Source organism: Barbus barbus, assembly GCF_936440315.1.
Source record: "Barbus barbus genome assembly, chromosome: 18".
NCBI lineage: Eukaryota > Metazoa > Chordata > Actinopteri > Cypriniformes > Cyprinidae > Barbus > Barbus barbus.
The window spans coordinates 4,057,011-4,075,465 of NC_136746.1; the positions used below are offsets into that span (position 1 = coordinate 4,057,011).

Here is an 18,455-nt window from a genome sequence, read left to right on the forward strand (position 1 = left end):
AAAGGCTAAATCCCTTAATTATCCATCACAATGAGTAAAACCAAGGAATATGGTTCTGATGTGCAGGGAAAGATTGTTAAGCTTAACAAAATAGAAAGTGGCTGTAAGAAAATAGCTAAAGCATTGGAAATTCCCATTTCCACCGTCAGGTCAGTCATTATGAATCTTCAGTTAACAAGAAATAATACGAATCTGCCTTGAAGGGGCCATGTGTGGACATCTGGTATAGATACATGGCATCGTGGGTTCTTGCAAATAGCAACAAATAATAAATCAAAACCTGACTGCTTCTGCTGTAAATGTTATAATAGACAGCGGTTGGATCTTCCATCAGGGCATTGATTCCCTGGGAAAAAATAAACTAACAAACAAACACAAAAATGGGTCACTGAACGCAAAATTAAGGTTCTTCCAGTCCCCTGACCTAAACCCTATATAAAATTTGTGGGGTGAACTGAAGAGGAGGGTGCACCAATATGGACCTTAGAATTTGAAGGATCTTTGAAGGAATTTTAATGTTTTATGCATTCATTTGTTCACCACCATTTTTGATAATAAATTTGTATTAGTTCATAAATTCAGAATAATTCAAACAGACATCACAGAATTACTTAAAAAATCTTTCAGAGCTTTCATCTTTCAGAGCTTTACCGTACTGAAAATTTTTTCTAGAAAGTTTGTGCTGGTGAACTGATTCATTTTTCCTCACAAGAATTAATCAACCTTTTAAATACAATTTTGTTTTTGTTTTCCTGGAAGACATATTAAAACCTATTTTTGATTCACAGAAATGTTATTGTTTTTTCGTGCAATATGCATCCTGCAAAGTTTGTCACGCAACCCAATTGGCTATGCAAAAACATTTACCATTGAACACCTTTGAATAAAGATACATTGTTGTCTGATATGTACATTATAAATGTACATAACAGCAGATTAGATAAACATTGAAACAGTCAGGATAAATTGATGTTTTAAATGTGACCTGTCTATGTTTGTGTGCAGGGCTGAAGCAGTGACTCTTAATGACTGTCTCCAGCTGTCATATCTACCATCTAAGAGGAATCACATGTTGCTGTTGTACCCCAGAGAAATCCTCATCCTAGACTTAGAGCTCAGTCAGACCGTTGGAGTGGTTGCCATCGAGCGCTCTGGCGTACCCTTTATACAGGTGTGTGAGGAGGGAATGTGAGAGTGTGCATTCCCATTTCAGAAAGGGTGCCTTTTTTTCCGATTTAACCTGAAACAAAACAATAAAAAAAAAATATTTTTGCTTATTTAACTGCATTGTGCCATCTGAACAATTGTTAGAAGATGTGATCCGTACCGAACCAAATACATACAGGGCTCTTGGTACAGAACACACAATGACATAAATACTGTAAATGTATATCTTGTCCTATGCCGAACCAAAGTTCAGAACCGCATTCATTTTAAGAAGAATGTATTGTAGTATATATATTTTTTTTTTCATGCACCGTGGTCTTCTTTAACAAAAATCATGTCACACAAATAGCGTTCCTCAATTCAAGCACATGGAAGATGTGACCATTTTCTCCTCCTGCTGAAAATGAGCATAAATGTGTAAAGGCACACTGAGACTGCTTGCTTCTGGCATCTCATTCCCAGCACTTCTTCAAACAGACAGAGAAGTGTTTTCCAGATATAATGACAAACAGACAGAATAAAAACATCACTACGAATAAGGATGAAGCATATATGGTTGATATTGTCAACAGACTGTGTGGTCACAATTATAAATATGGGACCACTGATATAAACAACTCAACATTGTATATGTACAATAAGCAGAATAATTGCAACAACAGCAAAATGGAGATTAGGGTTAGCAAGCACAAAGCTTGAGGTGTCAGTCAAGTAGGAAGCATTATTTAACCCATAGCAACGCTTTAACAAGAACGTCACAAATAGTCAGATAAAAATAAAAGATAAATTACTTTCGAGTGATTCGTTATAAAAGTGTGCAACAAGTTTGCCAAACACGGAGGTTTGAATGTGTGTGATGCATTAGAACAGACCTCATTTGTTCTCACGCCTTCACGCACATTTGAGCATCTTTTTTTTTCCTTTTAATGGCAATTAAAAGGAAAAAAATTGGCAAACACACTTCCAGGTACATACCGCCACCTACTGCTCGACCCCTGCATGACAGCTGACATTTTAAAGGTTCGGGTTTAGCATAGCCGATACCATTATACCGTTATAAAAAAAAAAATCCTTCATCGGCCCTGATAATGATTCTTGAGATAGGTTCGGGACATCCCTACACACATACAAGGGTAACACTTTATTTTGTTGGGTCCACAACATACTGACTGTCAACTTATTCTACAGACCCTAAACCTAACCTAACAGTCTACTCTGAGAGTTAGTAGACATGTAGTTGCAAATGAATGAGAATTAGTTGACATGTAGTTGCAAAGTTACTTATAGTTAGTATTATGTCTAAAGTGGACCCTCAAAATAAAGTGTAACCCATACAAGCACTCTCTATGTGGTCAATCAATGCACATACTAAGTCTCATTCACAGACATCTGACGGCTCATATGTGATCTTGCTTTATCTTTATCATTTTACCATTTCATATTTCCACAGTAAAAGTTGGCATCATTTGTTTACTGGTGTTCAAAATCATTTACACACATGTGTGGGATATGTGGGATACAAATGGCACTTGTTTTTAAGAGTGACCTATTTACATGTGATTTCTCGAGCACGTTTGTGTATTAGATAAAACCAGTGCATCTTCTGATCTGTATTTTGGTGGGGTTTTTTGTGTGTGCATTAAAATGTGTGCACACACACACACATTAAGTGTTATAAAGCACTTGTCAGGAAGGCAATTTGCATGACTGATGGTGCAGCTGCAAGCACTCTTACTCTCAGTCTAAGCTGACCGTGAGAGCCTGCCATGAGCCAGTAACACACACACACAGTAAAAGCTCACAAATTTGCTCTAGTTTTTCCATTACCAGAACCCAGATTTAAACTTGTTTTTAATATTCAGTATACATAGAAACAGTGGTATGTGTGCAAACACAGGCCAATTTGAATATGAAAAACAGATATTTACTTATTATTTACTTATTACTGATTATTTAGGCGCATGTGGGGGCTTTTTCCTAAATTAATCAAAAGTAAATTTCCCACTGAGCAACTATCAACAATAATATTGTGGTCAATAAAACATTGAAAATGCATTTGAGTTATGATTAATATTGAATGACGTTGTGTACAAAACAGTTAAAAAAAATTTTTTTTTTTTTTTTGGTATCTGTCAGTCTGAGATGTCGTTGTCTTTATGCGCATGTATTGGTTTGCGTCTTGCTCAAACATGCTCAAATTTCATTGGACAATGTGAAGTGGAGTGGTCTTATTCATAAAACAGTTGAAAACTACATAGCCACTGTCTGTTTTCATTTCATTTTTTCTTCTGACAAACATGAAATGACTAAAATAGATGTCACCGTAAGCAGCGTTATATACAGTGCCTTGTGAAAGTATTCATACCCCTTAATTTTTTCTTTGCATATATGTTGCTGCCTTTTGCAGTAACTGCTTTATTTTATTTTATTTATTTTATTTTTTTCACATTAGTCCACACTCCATACACCATAAAGGCAAAGCAAAAAACAGATTTGTAACAACGTAGCAAATTTATTAAAGGAAAACCTGAAGTACGTACATTGCATAAGTATTCAAACCCTTCTTAGTTAAAGCACTTTTACTTTCTCAAATCTTTTTGGGTATGATGTGACAAGCCTTGCACATCAGCATATGACAATTATCTCCCATTCTTCTCCTTACCTCTTCCCCTCTCAAGCTCTGTCAGGTTGGATGCGGGCCGACAGACATTTTCAGGTTTCTCCAGAAATGTTCAGTTGGGTTCAAGCCCAGGTCTGACTGGCCATTCAAGGAAATTCACAGAGTTGTCCCTAAGTCCCACTTGCATTGTCTTAGTGTGTGCATAGAGTCATTGTCCTGTTGGAAGGTGAACCTTCTGCCCAGTCTGAGGATCTAAATGTTTGGGACTAGGTTTACATTGAGGCTATCTCTATATTTTGCTGTGTTGAGGTTTCCTTCTACTCTCACGAGTCCCCCAGTCCCTGCCGCTGAAAAATACTCCCACAGCATGAGACTGCTACCACCTCACTTTACTGATGGGATGGTTCTGTACAAGTGATGAGCAGTGCCTAGTTTTCTCCATACATGCCATATATGATGCTTAGAACTGAGGTTCACCAGACAAGAAAATCTTGTTTCTCACTGTCTGGGACTCCTGTAGTTTTTCTTGCAAATTACAAGTGGGTTTTCATGTGTTTTCACTGAGGAGAGCATTGAGTTTGGCCACAATGCTTATAAGCCATGATCGGTTGAGTGTTGCCGTGATGTTTATCCTTCTGTACGTTTCTCCTATCTCCATATATGATCATGGAGCTCAACTAGTGTGAGCATCAGGTGCTTGGTCACCACTCTAAACTTCTCTTATTGATAGGTGTTTGCAATATTGGAATTGTCCTGAGTTCAATTTCTTACTTATGCAATGTAATTATTTCAGTGTGAAAAAAAATTGTTTAAAGTAGGTACGAAGGCACTGTATGTATGTTTGTTTATATATATATATATATATGTGTGTGTGTGTTTCATTCCTTTTAAGTGTTTGCATTCTTATATAAAATTGCATTATGTCAGAACCTGAGTTATTTCGTTATGAAACAGATCAAAAAAATCATATTTGTGCCTTTGGTGCCACTGAGACGTTTTTGGAAGACTGCACATTTGAGGAATTTATATAATTTATATGAAACATTGAGGCTAATGCTTTTTTTGTCTTGTTTGCAGGTGATTCCTTGTGCCCAGAGAGATGCTCTTTACTGCCTCCACGAGAACGGTTGCATCACACTGCGTGTGTGCCGTTCCACAACACCTTCTCCTAATGAAACAGGCAAGACAGGTTTTGTCCATCTGGGGGTAGAGCATAGAAGTCATTTTTTTCGCCACAATAAAGGTGTACATATTACAGTATAGTTGTTTTTACTGAAAATGTAATGACAGGAATGATATGGGTAATCCTATAAATTAAATATTTTATAAATGACAGGTAATTCATCTGTGACTCCACATCTTGAATTGTATATTTATTCAACTAAGCTATGGTTCATGTGGCACCAGCAACACCCCTGAATAAGTTCTTTCCCTGTTTTTGCTTGACTTGTGATGAGAAATGTGGTAATTTATCTTAAATATGTGATTTGTTCTGTTGTTCCAGCGATTGATCCAGAGCAGAATGTCCAAGAGTTGGTATATGATCTCCGTTCCCAGTGTGATGCCATCCGTGTGACAAAGACAGTGCGGCCCTACCGAGTGGTGATCTGTCCTGTCAACGAGAACAGTGCAGCCCTCGTAGTCAGTGATGGAAGGATAATGCTGTGGGAGCTCAAAGCTCATGCCAGTAAATCATCTTCAAACCTGAGGTACAGTTCTTTAAACAAAAAAACTGATTTATATCGTAAGACATTACAGACAAGTAGCAGGCTTGAAAATAATACTATAATGAAGGCTTTGCTTGATATACCTTCTTGGAGCATCAATTTTATGCCGTTAAATACCACATAGTTTTTATACTAATTTAATTAATCTGCCGTATCTAACATGTTACTTTCTGACTCAACCAATGGTGTTAGTTTTCAGAACTGTTACTGAAAATATATTTTCACGTCAAAAAAAAAAAAAACTGCAATCGTAGTTGTATTTATTGTATAGTGTATATGCTTGCTTTAATAAAAATGTACTGAATTTTAGTAATGATAATAATACAATTACAAAAAAAAAATCATAGAAGTATTGCACAAATGAGAATTTGGTAGAGAAATGTGCTTAATTCTGAAAATAATGTCGCAAAGCAAAACATCTTTATGGTTCCAAAATTTTTTTAAATAAAATATGTACTTGTTTGTTTTGTGAGATTTACCTACAGTACATCATTTTTCCCCCTCAGTTCTGGCTTGCCACCTCTGTATTCTCCTGTGAATTTCTGTGGAACACCTTTACAACAGAATCAAAAATGCATCCCGGATCTTTCTCTGAATACAATGATAGGTAAGATAGCCATCCTCCCACATACACACGCATTCCTTTTATCTTCTAGATATACCACATTTAAAGAGTCTCAAGCTTCATTCTCCTGCCTTTGGCCTGAGGCCACACTCTTCTTTCTGTCTTTGTCAGCAAGAGGCTTTTATCTGTACATCTTATTTATCCTTTTAGAAACAAGCCTTGATAACATTCTTAGTCTGTCGTATATCTCCTGTTACGTCTTTAATATTAGGCATTGAACAGCTTTTAAGATGATAATGCTTGAGCAATGCTATTGGTGGGCTTTTAGGGTTTAGAAGAATTTTTAAAAGTGTGTGACTTTATTTTTTCCATGGAACATAGAGTATTTTAAAGAATGCAGTTCAGTAAATGAGGACTGATGCTTTCAACAACAACAAAAAAAACATGCTGTAAGCAGTAAGCTGTGGACTATAGTTTATTATGAATTCATTTGCAATTCATTTATAATAAAATGTGCTTATCTTCTCAATAATTGATGCCAATGTTTTAATGTCATTTTCTTTTTTGTTACTGTCAAAAATCCATTTACAGTTGTACTCATAAGCTTACACACCTCCTTTCACACGGAGTACAATTAAGGGACTATATAAATGTGTAATTAATGCCCAGTTGTGGATCATCCAGGTAACAACACGCAATGGGTATGTTTACACTTGGTCACTTCATGCATGAGCAATGAGCAAAGAAAACCTGGTCTTTCATGATCTGGATTTAATTGTCACCTTCTCTCATTTGGCTTTACAGCAACCTTAAAGAGCTGCTCTGTTGTTTCAGTTGATATGCTGTTTGGTAAATTATGTGATCTGTTCCAGGTCACAGTCTGATTTCTGGAGTGGACTCCCCACGACCTCTGGCAGGTCAACAAGAAGTACATCTGAAGTTCCTGTTGACAGGTCTGCTGTCTGGCCTGCCCTTGCCCCCATTCTCCCTCCGGATGTGCCCTCCGCTCACCACAAAGAACATCAACCACTACCAGCCCTTACTGGCTGTGGGTGAGTACTTCACATGCAAAGACCAGATACATTTTTCTTCTCCATTCTTCAGATGACATTTAAACATGCCCCAGCACAGCACAGCAAAGTGTTGGTGTACAGTCTCAGCCCTTATGAAACACAACATATGTGACCTGTGCTGGCAAAATGAGTCACAATGAGCAAATTTTCCAAAAACGAGTTATTTTATTTTCATTAAAAGACTTTCAAAATGATATATGATTTATTGTAATCGGACAAAAAAATGACTGAGCTACACCCATTTGAATTCGATGAAGTCAGCAAAGTCAGTTCTGAGAAAAATCGAGTTAAATGTTCCAAAGCAAAATCTACAGTGGCCGAGAAGTGCAAAACCAATCACGATTCTGAAAACAAAATAACAAATTACAAATGCAAATGCAAATCTAAAAAACAAAATAACAATTCAGAAAACACAACAACAATTCCGAAAACATTATAACAAATCAGAAAACACAACGACAAATACAAAAACAAAATAAGTCTGAAAACGCAATCAGACAAACCGGACGAGGTAGGTATAGTTTGAGACAGCCCATTGGTTTGGGAATAGATTACTCACCGCTGACTGGATAAGACTTTCCTGTAGCTCAAATAGTAGAGCATGGCGCTAGCAATGCCAAGGTCATGGGTTCGATTCCCAGGGAAAGCAAGAGCTGATAAAATGTAAAAACTGTAACTTTAATGCAATGTAAGTCACTTTGGATAAAAGCGTCTGCTAAATGCATAAATGTAAATGTAAAGACATCTGTCAATCAAGGTGTACAGGAAGAACCAGAAGAAGAACCGCAAAGTCAGCTGAAGCATTAGCTCCAGTGGCGCAGATGATAGATCGCGTGTCATCGTCTTTTTTGACGCGATCGACCCAGGTTTGACCCTGCCTTTTGCCAAACTTTTTTTTTTCTCCCTTTTCAAATCTCATCGGAAAGGCATTTATTTTCAATAAAAATTAAGGAAATAATCAAAAAGTTGAAAATAAGAATATCGGGTAGGTGTAGGGAGGGCTTTATTGTACCAATAAGGTGGCATCCATTTAATAATTTGAATTAAAATTATAATTTACACTCAATACATTATTATTGCATACTGTTTTTTTTTTTTTTTTTACTACAATACGGAGGTGCAGATACTTTCCACTATTGCAACAAGTAGTATACAGTATACATTTTTAGTATACAAAATCCTGCTATTTTAACAGTGTAAATGGGTATTTGCACTTAGTGTAAATAGCATCTATTGTTATTTTTCACTTAGTTAAATAGCCTCTTTCTCTATTTACACAGTGCAAATAGCTGCTGCCACATTTACAACACTGTACTTTGTATTATATTACCTTTTGAATCAGAATACAAAAAAACTTGTTAACGTTAATGCGAGGGTGTTTCTAATACAGTGTCTATGGGAGTGACAGTAAATTTGACATAGTTCTGTCTAATAGCAATAGCACCTAACGTATTTACACTAAGTGAAAATAGCAGGATTTTGTGCTATGTATACTACTTGTTGCAAATAGTGGCAATTATCTGCACCTCAGTATTAAAAAACCCAGTATGCAATAATAATGTATTGAGTGTAAATTATAATTTTAATTCAAATTATTAAATGGATGCCACCTTATTGATACAATAAAGCTCTCCCTACTCCTACCCTAACCCTACCCGATACTTTATTTTCAACTTTTTGATTATTTCCTTAATTTTTATTGAAAATAAATGCCTTTCTGATGAGATTTGAAAAGGGAGAAAAAAAAGTTTGGCAAAAGGCGGGATCGAACCCGGGTCGATCGCGTCAAAAAAGACAATGACACATAATCTACCATCTGCGCCACTGGAGCTCATGCTTAAGTTGACTCTACTGTTTTTCTTCTGGTTCTTCCTGTACACCTTGATTGACAGATGTCTCGTCCAGTCAGCGGTGAGTAATCTATTCCCAAACCAATGGGCTGTCTCAAACTATACCTACCTCTTCCGGTTTGTCTGATTTGTCGTTGGGTTTTCAGACTTATTTTGTTTTTGGATTTGTCATTGTGTTTTCTGACTTGTTATAATGTTTTTGGAATTGTTGTTGTGTTTTCTGAATTTTTATTTTGTTTTTTAGATGTGTGTTTGAGTTTGTAATTTGTTATTTTGTTTTCAGAATCGTGATTTGTTTTGCACTTCTCGGCCACCGTAAAAATCACCTAGCTGAAGGTTTTTCTGAAGGTTCCAAAGCAAAATCACCTAGCAACGGTGCATTGTTTCTTCCACTTCCTTTCATAATATTAATTACTATTTTAATAATCACAATATAGCAGTGATGGGGACTCGAGTTTGAGACTCGGACTCGAGTGCGACTTAAGTCGCACACACAGTGACTTCAGACTCGACTTGAGACTCGTCCTCGAAAGACTTCAGACTCGACTCGGACTCGAGCTGCGGGACTCGTGAACAATGTTTATTTTTAGGAAACAACTGATGATGAGCTCGCTGTTATTCCCCTCCCTCCGTTACCTATAACCTGCCCATGTAACACGTGACGTACTATGTATCTGCTGCGCGCGGTGCGGCCACACTTTTTTTATTTTTTTTATTTTAGGCGCGGCCGCCATACATTAGAGGACAACGAACAAACATGTCGACTGCTGTGCCATTCATCGTTAGCTTTGGATTTAAGGATAGATTATACAGTTGGTACATTAGTAAAACCATTACGCCCATGGAGAGTCCCGTAAACCACATATCCAAGTGAGTGAGTGTGTGTGTGTGTGTGTGTGCGTGCGTGCGTGCGTGTGAGAGAGTGTGTGACCAGTGTGGTCAGAGCCGGTGCCAGGGCACCTCCATCAGGGGGGCATTTGAATTTCCAGGGGGGGCACAAATCACGTGTGTGTGTGTGTGTGTGTGTGTGTTTGTTGGTTGGGGGGGGGGGGGGGGGGGTGTGAGTCGCTGACGCTCGCTAAAGCATGCAATCGCTTTCTTATGTGCGCTGTTTTATTGGTTTCACTTTCGCTTTTGAAATCGATCACGTCCGACAGCTTATCAGAATTACTGGCCCGAGTCCAACCCGAGCCCGTCTTTTTTTTCCCCCTTCTCCTAAAACAGTTTATACTACTGTTTCGGCAATTACAATTGTTCAGTTTTGTGTGTAATGGCAAAATTAACATATTTCGTTTTGTTTTTTTATTAAGTTAATTTAGAAAAACGTTTGGAGCATTTTTGTTCGTTAAATAGCCTATAAATTTTTGTTTTTTTTAAGTAACGACCAAGCGGCCAGCGGCATGAGCTGATCATAGCCTATGTTTGATCAATTTAGCCTTCTCATATCATCACGACGTGCCTAAAATAAAATCTATAGATATACTAAAACAGTTCAAGTATATAACAATGTTTAAACATTAAACCTGCTATAATAATAATGTGCGCTAGCCTATATGTAAGTTTGTGTGGAGAGTGGAAGCTAAAGCGCGCTCTGCAGGACATGGAGGCACCAGCAAACACATGGATTTATTTCAGTGGAAACAAATTAAAATAACCTACACCGTCATTTATTTATTTATTGATAAAGGTAAGAGTAATACATCATTCGGACCTGTAAAGGGTCTACTTGTATTTGTGTGCACTCACAATACCAACAAAAGGTAGTTCTTTTATAAAACAAAGAAAACAAACATGATACGCTTTCTGCGTCTTTAACAGGAGCGCTTCCCAAAAATGAACCGAAGCTGAGCGAATACATGCCTCACAGACATGGTACATATATCTATAGAAAGCTTTAAATTATCACTTAATGAAATAAAAAAAAATGAAAACAAAAACTCGTTTATTATAATTTTAATCATAATCAATAAAGATGCATTTCTCTCTAAAGGCGCATCTAATGAGGAGACGACGAGTCAGGATCAGTAACTTCATCCTTGCGACACAGACTCAGAAAAATTAGTTTAGTAGTAAATAATTCAAATATCTCCTTAATTACTATTTCCCGCAGACACATTCATGGTTATGTTTGCTGGGGTTTTGCAGCAAGCTTTAGCCTATTGCGTGCATTTTAACGCAGAACAGCTGCTGCTGCTGCGAGACACTAAACACCATCGAGCTGCTCTCAGTCGCGGCACGGTCTCGTGTTGTTTCCACCAGCGCGGCAATTTTTTTCATCGCCAATGGATAGATGTCTACAATATAAAATAAGGAGAAACCCAAAACAGGCCCGATGCCCGGCCCGCGTCTGAACTATGACGTGGAAATTGGCCCGAAGCCCGGCTCTAGAGGCGTAAAAAAGTCGGGGACCGTCGGGCCAGGGCCGAAATGCAGGGCTCTACTCGTAACTCCACCCCGCCTCCTTTCAGATTGAGCGCCGCGCACAGCCTGGAGGAAACAGATCTCCGCTTTTTCTCAATGCAAGGGTAAATAAATAATAACTGATGTTTGAATAGTACAAAGTTTTCTTTACTCAGCAGGCTCGTCCAGGGCGGGCACTAGTGACTCACAGGGCGGGCCAGGCCCCCCATTGCCCGCCCATGACGCCGGGACTGAGTGTGGTCATTGAAAATGTGTTCAGATATATATTCTTCACAGAAAATGAGCCAAGGCCAATGAGTCTGAGTTTGAAAAATAATTAATCGTATATTTTTTCTCTTGATAAAAAATGAAAACGGGTCCTACAGATCCGAACACTATACAAGGGTTAATTGCCAAACTTGTGGTGGTCGATTAACGTAATCATTTACGTGCCGCTGGCTTCCATCACGTTAATTAACATTGTCTGCAAACAGGTTACAGGATTATTGTTGATCATGTAACATTACACTGGTTTGAGAGTTTGGGATGTGTTGACTTACAGTAGTTTATAAACTATGATTAGTTGCATTTGCATTGCCATTTAAGTGAAATTATTGAACTTAAATATACAAGCTTGATAAAAAATAATCATTCTGAAGAAAATTTCAGATGGCTTTTGCATCTGAACTCTTCATATATTTCACATCGTTTGGTTTGTTGCAATAGTGTTTTGCATTTAGCTACAATGTGATGTTTGACCATATTAAGTCTTTCTTAATTTTTGGTCTGTACTGTACTGTGTTCTCATGCTACAAGGCAAAATACAGATAATATTAACTTAAAAGTAAAGCATTCTTGGTGTTTTTGTCATGTTGCAATAGCCTGTTTACACTGATTATATATAAAAATCAAAGCTGATACTGTATGCTAATAGATAAAGGAGTCATAATAACATATCACATGCTTTCAATTCTTTATATATAGCTATGCAGTGTTGGATGGGTCGCTGTACGTGATGAAACACTTATTATAACCAGAGACTTAATATAATAAAGAGACTTGAGACTTGACTTGGACTCTAGCTTAAAGACTTGAGACTTGACTTGGACTCTAGCTCAGAGACTTGAGACTTGACTTGGACTCTAGCTCAGAGACTTGTGAGCATCTCTGCAATATAGCCATTTTTTATTTTATCTTTGTTATTAAAAATAATAACAGATGCAAAAACAACAACAACAGGAGAACAAATGTAAGAAAGAAACAAATAGTGCATTACTATTTTCATTGTACATCTAAACAAAAGCATTCAAAGAAAAAAAAAATCAAATGTAAAAATCCCTTCAGAGTGTTCATTACAAATACATTGATTGTTAAATCTACAAAAGCAGTTCAATCAAGAGCAGCAATCTTTTTTTTTTATTGTTAGATTAACATTGAGACAGAAAGGCTATATATTAAGACCTGTACTGCACGGATCTAATATAATGTTACACATCAGATGTTTTCTCCAACAGTTCCCCCAAACGTTCACTTAAGTTATACCAGATTATGTTTGCGTGAAGAATAGCCTACTTAAATACTGTAATTCTGTGTATACAGTATGTGTATATTTTTTGGGATCAAATATTTGCAAATAAAGATAATTTTAGATGTTTAATTAGGGCTGAATGAAAAATTCAACCAAAATCGGCATTTTTCCCTTTTTTTTTCTTTCTTTTTTTGCCTGTAGCTCAAAATTAGCTTGTGCGCATTCCGACTCATTTTGCCAGCACGGGTCACATATAAAGACATTTTAAAATCCTGAATCCATGTGCCATGAGTGTCAAGCCCAGAATAAGTTTAGTTTGGCTTGAATGCTTTTTGTCTGGAACTGGCTAGGAGTTGGGTGGAAGTTAGTCATTAAGTAAATGTTGGTTATTTTTAATATTAGTTATTGGTTATTTTTAATATCACAATTTCCCTTGTTTTCCCTCTTTCTCTGCCCACATTCACACACACACACACAACTTGAGTCTTCAGTCTACCACAGAATACATTTTTTAAGCTAATCTTCCAATAGCCCTGACATCACTGAATAGTTTTCATCAAGTTAAAAACACAAATAAATGCACAGCCATTTGCATTCTGTGTCAAAAACATCTGCTGTATATGAAAGCGCTGCTGCACCTCTGATAACTTTTAAGGCTTATTCTGCAGCGTTTATAAGCCTTTTGATGGGTTGTGTCAAGGAGCTGTAAAAACGGTTACGCTCACTAAGTGAATGAACCACGTTTGTGCTGAACTCTTATTACAAACCAAAAACAAACCCTGTTCTTCGAATCCATGAACGTTTCTCTCAGTTAATGTGCACAATCTCACAGTCTGACGTGTCTGTCACAGCAAATCAACACATGCTGTTGTGAATAATTAAGCGAAACGTCTTCTCATAGGATAAGGACACGCAGTCTCATTAATAATTTAATAGACACCGACGCTTCATCGATATCATATCACAATATTTTCCAGGAATATCACGATTCACGATTTTATTACAATTCTTTGTCGTGTTGGTTTTACTATTTAATACTAATTTCCCTATTGTAAAAAAAAGCCTTTCAAGGTAACAAAATATTAAATAAAAAGAATGACAGAAATTTAGGTCAAAGTGGGTGAATATAAAATTTTTTGTCATTTTATCTTTGTTATTAGAAAATAAGATCAAATATATACATTACAAATACACATAATATACAAATTAAACAAACAGTGCTTTAATTTTCAGGTACAGTATTTAGCAATAGCCTAACATTCAAGAAATAGAATGAACAAATATTAAAATAAAACATTATACAATTATAAATTTTTTATAAGCAACTGTATTAAAGTTTGTTAGTCATGAGCAGTGAGTGATTTTTTTTTTCTGTTTTGTTGTTTTATTAACATTAAAATATAGTTCACCCAAATATTTTAATTTTGTCAGTGTTTTATTTTTATTCCATCATTTACTCACTCTCAAGTGGTTTTAAATCTGAATTCGTTTCTTTCTTCTGTTGAACATAAGAGTTATTTTGAAGAATATGCATAACCAAGCAGTTGACTTATTTTTTCCTACTATCCAAGTCAGAAGGGACCAGTTACTGTTTGGTTACCCACATTCTTCAAAATATCTTCTTTTGTGTTTAGCACAAGAAAGGAATTACTACAGCTTTGGGACAACATGTGAGTATATAATGACAGCAATTGAATTTTTGGTTGAACTATTCCTTTAATTACAAGCAGCAGTATTATTTAGTTCTGTCGCTTTAAGAGCTGCATGCATCCGTTTCTCTCTCAACTGTTTACTTTCATTTTAGACATAACTAACTGTGGTTATATGTAAACCTTATATAATTTTGACAGTATTAGTAGCGAAATCAGATGTGAAAGACAACTTAGTCTAGTAATCAGGCGCTGTTTGACAGGATCTTAGTGTGCACGCGCTTCAGTTGTACACAATCAGAAAAAGTGCATGTCAGAACAGCACGTGAATTAAATGTTAAACCGGCAAGGCTTTAAAGCAGATGCAAATAATGCACTTTTGTGATTGTGAATAAGTGCAGAGTCCTGTGAGTGTATCTCTGCTGCAGAGTTAACATTTAATCAGAATGCATGTCGCATTGTACAGTATATTGAGACAGAGGCGCCAGAACTGCATCTGATAGAATGTGCAGTGTAGCACTACTACGATATTTCTTCAAAAGCAGACCGTGGAGACATTTTAATTGTCCACGATCAAAAATCAGCATATCGCACTCTGCTAAGTAAGGGTGCTTTCACACCTGTAGATCATTTGCTTTGTTCCGAAACAGGGATTAATTTGTTACATTGTGGCATTTTCTTCTTGGTTCGGTTCGCTTTCACACGGCAACAATGCAAAGCGTACCAAACTGTGTTTATGCAAGTCACATGTGAGTAAAGCTGTCCTCTTATTGGTCAGAGTTCACTTGTTTACGTTCCTCTGCGTCATTCGTCAAGATGGATTGACAAGTTTGCTCCGCGGGCTTATTGCGGCTTTATAGCTTTCCTGGCAAACGCAAAACGAATGTAGCTGTCATTCCTCTCTAATATATCTATCTATATATAATTATATTTTCACTATATATATACACACATACATACACATACATACATACATATAGTGAAAATATAATTATACATATATATAATGCAGTTACAGCCAGCGGGAATCGAGGCTTCGTCAGGACAGCATTCTTGTAATGCGCGGAGAAGAGTAATTAATTACACAACATTTTACTATGAAGCGGTGCTCTTTGGTTTTCAACTGCAGTAACAAATATAGCGCTTTTCTGGGTACTCAAAGCGCTTGACTGCTAGACACAAAAGACACTGACTGCTGCTTTTTATATAACATATTTCCCGTTATGAATTATGATACCGCTTGGTTCGTTGGTCCGTTGGGTCGGATTTCTTTCTCACCACAAACGAACCGCTCCAGGGTTCGTTTGAAAGCGTGCCGAGACCACCTCTTCAAGGAGGTCTCGGTACACTTGTTTGGTCCACTTTTGGTGCGCACCCGAATGCGATTGCTGCTTTCTCACCTGCCCAAACGAACCGCACCAAGAGGGAAAACGAACTCTAGTGCGATTCAACCGAACTAAATGAGGCAGGTGTGAAAGCACCCTAAGACTAACTTATCTTTCAAGTGCTGATGCCGCTCTCTCTTCTGTTGTGGTCTTTGATCTTAAAATTAGCTTATGATGAATAAAATTACGGTGCATATCTGTTGCTTTTGTTGACATGAACTCTGTCAAATTTGCATATAGCACGGGAATTGAAGATCCGCTATATATCCATTTTACAGAGACACATTTATGTGGCCAAGTGTAAATGAAACCATTTTTAAAAATCTGATTGATATCCAATCAGAGAAAACACATGAAGTGATCAAGTGAAAACAGGCCGTTAGAATTATATGTTTAGAGAATAATGTAGACAGAAAAATAATCTAATTCATTTTTATAAATATATAAACTCTTTGACACTATATGTGCAATATTGACAAAAATACCATCACAGTATTTTCTGTGATTTTAGACTGTTTAATGTAGCTCAGAGGTGGCATAAATAATGCCAGATTAATGTTTTCCAATAGATATTGAGATTTACTTATTTATTTAATGAACTTTAAATATGAAGCTAAAACTATCAGTAGGTGGTGTCCATTTACTGTCCTAATGAGTCATTAGCCCACAGACCAGAATTTGTCATTGGTCTTCTCAAAATCAGTGTAGCATATTATGTATTAAGATGCACATATTGTGAGCTTGTTTTTCACATAAGTAATGTATAGTCTTTTTGTGAGTGAGACCTCATTTTTTGACAGCAAAGTGAATGAGTCAAGAGAACAAAATCATATGAGCTGAAATGACAAAACTGATAAATTCTTATGCGAACGTCATTCATCACAGCAAGGCCATACTGTAGCTGTTGTGTTACTCCTTCTTAAAGATTCTGCAAAGATTGAAAGCGTTGCACAGATATTAAAAACTCAAGTGCACAATTTACAAAACAAATGAAACTTTGACAATTTGTAGCCTAATGTATGATTTGAACTAGCGGTGGCTAAAAATAGAGCTCTAATTGAGTTACATCTGTTATTCAGTAACAGAGAAATGAAAAATATATCACAGTTTAAAGACTTCATAAGTATGTGAAGATCTGTTATACTGCATTATAGAAATATCAATATGTTCCAAATGAGGTTTCACCCAGTTTAGTCAGTGGATCTTAAATTGCAGTTTGAGCTCTGTGATTGGTGGTCTAATTTTCTCCACTCGTCGTCTCATTATTGGAGTCAACACTGTGGTGCAGCCTTTATATTTTGTAGCTCCCTGAATGCACTATACATCCAACTGAGCAAGCACACCAAGCCCTTAAAACCATGAAATGTGAATTCCTCTTGATGGATGCCTTTAAAGAAGCGATCTTGATGAGTGGTCATTTAGCACTAGAGGGAAAGAAACTCCATCTCCATCTGACTCCACTGGTGTGACTTTTAAAGCCAGACAATTGTACAATTTTAGATGTATCAGTGTCAGTCAGTTCAGTCTATCCATAAGAGCCTTTGAACTGAAACCAAGAGCCTGGTCTTCTCCAATAAAAATGAAGTGAACGCTTAGCTGTCTCAGGCACTCAGATCTGAAATTACTCTTGCTTGTCGGTAACACTTTATTTCGATAGTCCACTTTCAACATTCTACTAACAGTAAGTAACTTTGCAGTTCAGGTTCAGTTTCCTCTCTGCGCTGCGATGTGTTTTTCACTGCATGAGATAGAGTGTAGTGTGAGTGTTTGTCAGTCATGGCAACAGTAACTATTGGTGGTTAATAAAAAATATAGCAGCCAAAAGCCTGTGAAAGAAGCTTATGTGCAAAAATATAAGCATTTTCTTTCAGCGAAGTTGTTGCTGTTTTTCTTCTGGTGACCTCAACCCATGCCTTGCTCTTTCATTGGCTGTAGCTCGTCACCACACCTGACACCACGTGATGTCGAGTCGGCCGACCAGTCCAGATATTTGGCATGCTAGATATTTGTTTGGCGCCGGCGAGGTGTCGGCGACGCGTCAGCGAGCATCTTTGATGCATCGTTGTGTAGTTCACACATAAAGATCGCGAAGCGCCGATCACCCACAGATTTTCCCCCGATTACAGCCCGACCTGCCGGCGAGCTCGTTAATTTGCAAATCGGGATTCAAATCCTGTAGTGTGAACTAGCCTTAAGAGAGAATATGAGGAGATTGAACATTTTTTTTATTTATTATTATTTGTATTTTATTTACAACACAGACATTTGGGGAAGTCGTGGCCTAATGGTTAGAGAGTCGGACTCGTAATCCAAAGGTTGCGGGTTCGAGTCTCGGACCGGCAGGGATTGTAGGTGGGGGGAGTGAATGTGCAGCGCTCTCTCCACCCTCAATACCACGACTGAGGTGCCCTTGAGCAAGGCACCGAACCCCCAACTGCTCCCCGGGCTCCGCAGCATAAATGGCTGCCCACTGCTCCGGGTGTGTGTTCAC

General features: G+C 37.3%; 1 protein-coding gene across 1 annotated transcript in view; it reads left to right on the forward strand.

Moving 5' to 3' along the window:
- The window catches only part of LOC306884233 (WD repeat-containing protein 11), a 101,470-nt gene that overhangs the window by 13,145 nt on the left and 69,870 nt on the right, over positions 1 to 18,455 (forward strand). Inside the window, exons 6-10 of the mRNA XM_079439952.1 lie at positions 1,006 to 1,171; positions 4,865 to 4,967; positions 5,292 to 5,496; positions 6,021 to 6,121; positions 6,952 to 7,131. Coding sequence (XP_079296078.1) covers positions 1,006 to 1,171; positions 4,865 to 4,967; positions 5,292 to 5,496; positions 6,021 to 6,121; positions 6,952 to 7,131 — 755 coding nt within the window. The remainder of the gene's footprint in view (positions 1 to 1,005; positions 1,172 to 4,864; positions 4,968 to 5,291; positions 5,497 to 6,020; positions 6,122 to 6,951; positions 7,132 to 18,455) is intronic.